The 1,499-nt window shown below is 40.5% G+C and overlaps 1 protein-coding gene across 1 annotated transcript in view; it reads right to left on the minus strand.

Moving 5' to 3' along the window:
- Nucleotides 1-1,131: 1,131 nt before the first annotated feature.
- The window catches only part of LOC106884197 (cystathionine gamma-lyase), a 256,495-nt gene continuing 256,127 nt past the window's right edge, over nucleotides 1,132-1,499 (minus strand). The window contains exon 7 of the mRNA XM_052976299.1: nucleotides 1,132-1,169. Within this exon, the coding sequence (XP_052832259.1) occupies nucleotides 1,132-1,169 (38 nt within the window). The remainder of the gene's footprint in view (nucleotides 1,170-1,499) is intronic.

Below are 1,499 nucleotides of genomic sequence, written 5' to 3' on the forward strand. Positions count from 1 at the left end.
CTGAACACGGAACCATGTGATTGGGAAGCAAATTTCTCACGACACAGGCACGCCTGCCCTGTATATATATATGTGTGTGTGTGTGTGTGTGTATGCTTATATATACTGTATAATGTATAATGCTGCGTACATATACAAGCCTACAATGCACACCTAAACATGCATTGAGTATAATAGATGAGGTGTCCATTCTAGCTCACATCCAGCGATAGTCATCTGGTTCCTGTCTTTACAAATTATAGGAAGGCGAAAAATCTAATTGCTGCACTGTTTAGTTTCAGCCTTTCTCTCTGTACATGCCTCTATCCGTGTCTCTGTGAATGCGTTTCTGTAGCTTTGCTTGTGTTTGTATGCGTATGTGTGTGTGCGTGCGTATGTGTGTGTGTCTGTGTGTATTTATATGTGTGTGTGTTTGAGATCTATTGCTGCTGGCGTTTAGCTTCGAACCAAGTCTGAATAAACAGACCTTGATCAAAAATGTTCCATCCCTGACCATCACGCCTTATAAGTTAAAAAGACTGAACGTATCTAAATTTGCATAATGCCACACGTCTCACCGCTCGTTGTAAAGACAAGCTGAAATTTGAAGGGGATTCGACTGCTATTTCTGGTATAGGTTCGTTCTCCATGGAAGCTCAGATCTGTGTAAGAATATCTGTGTGCGTTCATGTCTGTGTGAGTGAAGGTTTGTGCGTGAGTGAGGGTTTGTGCGTGAGTGGGGGTTTGCGCGTGAGTGAGGGTTTGTGCGTGAGTGAAGTAGTGTTTTTATGTATTTTCGTGGGTTTTATGTATTTTGAACATTTTGTGTTTTGCGTGTTTTACGGTGATTCTGTTGGTCAAATCACAAGTTCCAAGCAAAACACTTTTACGTTGACATCAGACTGTCTTAGCCGGAAGCCATGATTAACTTTAGGTGAGTATGTTCTTGAGAAGTGCATTGAAATTTTTTTTTTTTTTTACCTTTGTATCTATAATGTCCTTGAGGCAAATAAAGAAATATTATCACCATTCCGCTAGCGGAGGAATCGCTGTTATTTCTAGCCTTCAGGCGTCTGCCATCGACAAAGCTAAGGAAGGCTTATATCACGTGATTTGGTAGTCCTGGCGGCGATGGCTGATGATTATCTCCCGCTAACGATATAAACACAAGTGCTCATATGCACCACAAGTCTATATGAGATGTTTTCTCATGGAAAGTAACGCAGTATTTTGTGTTCTAACACAACATCCACTTTTAAGTGGAAGATATCATCATCATCATCATCATCATCATCATCATCATCATCTTTATCATCATTCGCTTAACTCTCCCTGTTTTAATTCTTTAACTTTCCCCCTTCTTCAGATTTCTCGTTTGTCTTTTATTTATCCTTTTTCCACCCCTGCCCCTTTTCTTCTCCTCTTCCTTCCCTTTCTCCTACTTGCCAACAATTACGTGTTAATATATACACCTTATTATATTTGTCTATGGCCGGCGGACATTCCACCCAAACCACTTC

This window comes from Octopus bimaculoides, chromosome 24 (assembly GCF_001194135.2).
Source record: "Octopus bimaculoides isolate UCB-OBI-ISO-001 chromosome 24, ASM119413v2, whole genome shotgun sequence".
Classification (NCBI taxonomy): domain Eukaryota; kingdom Metazoa; phylum Mollusca; class Cephalopoda; order Octopoda; family Octopodidae; genus Octopus; species Octopus bimaculoides.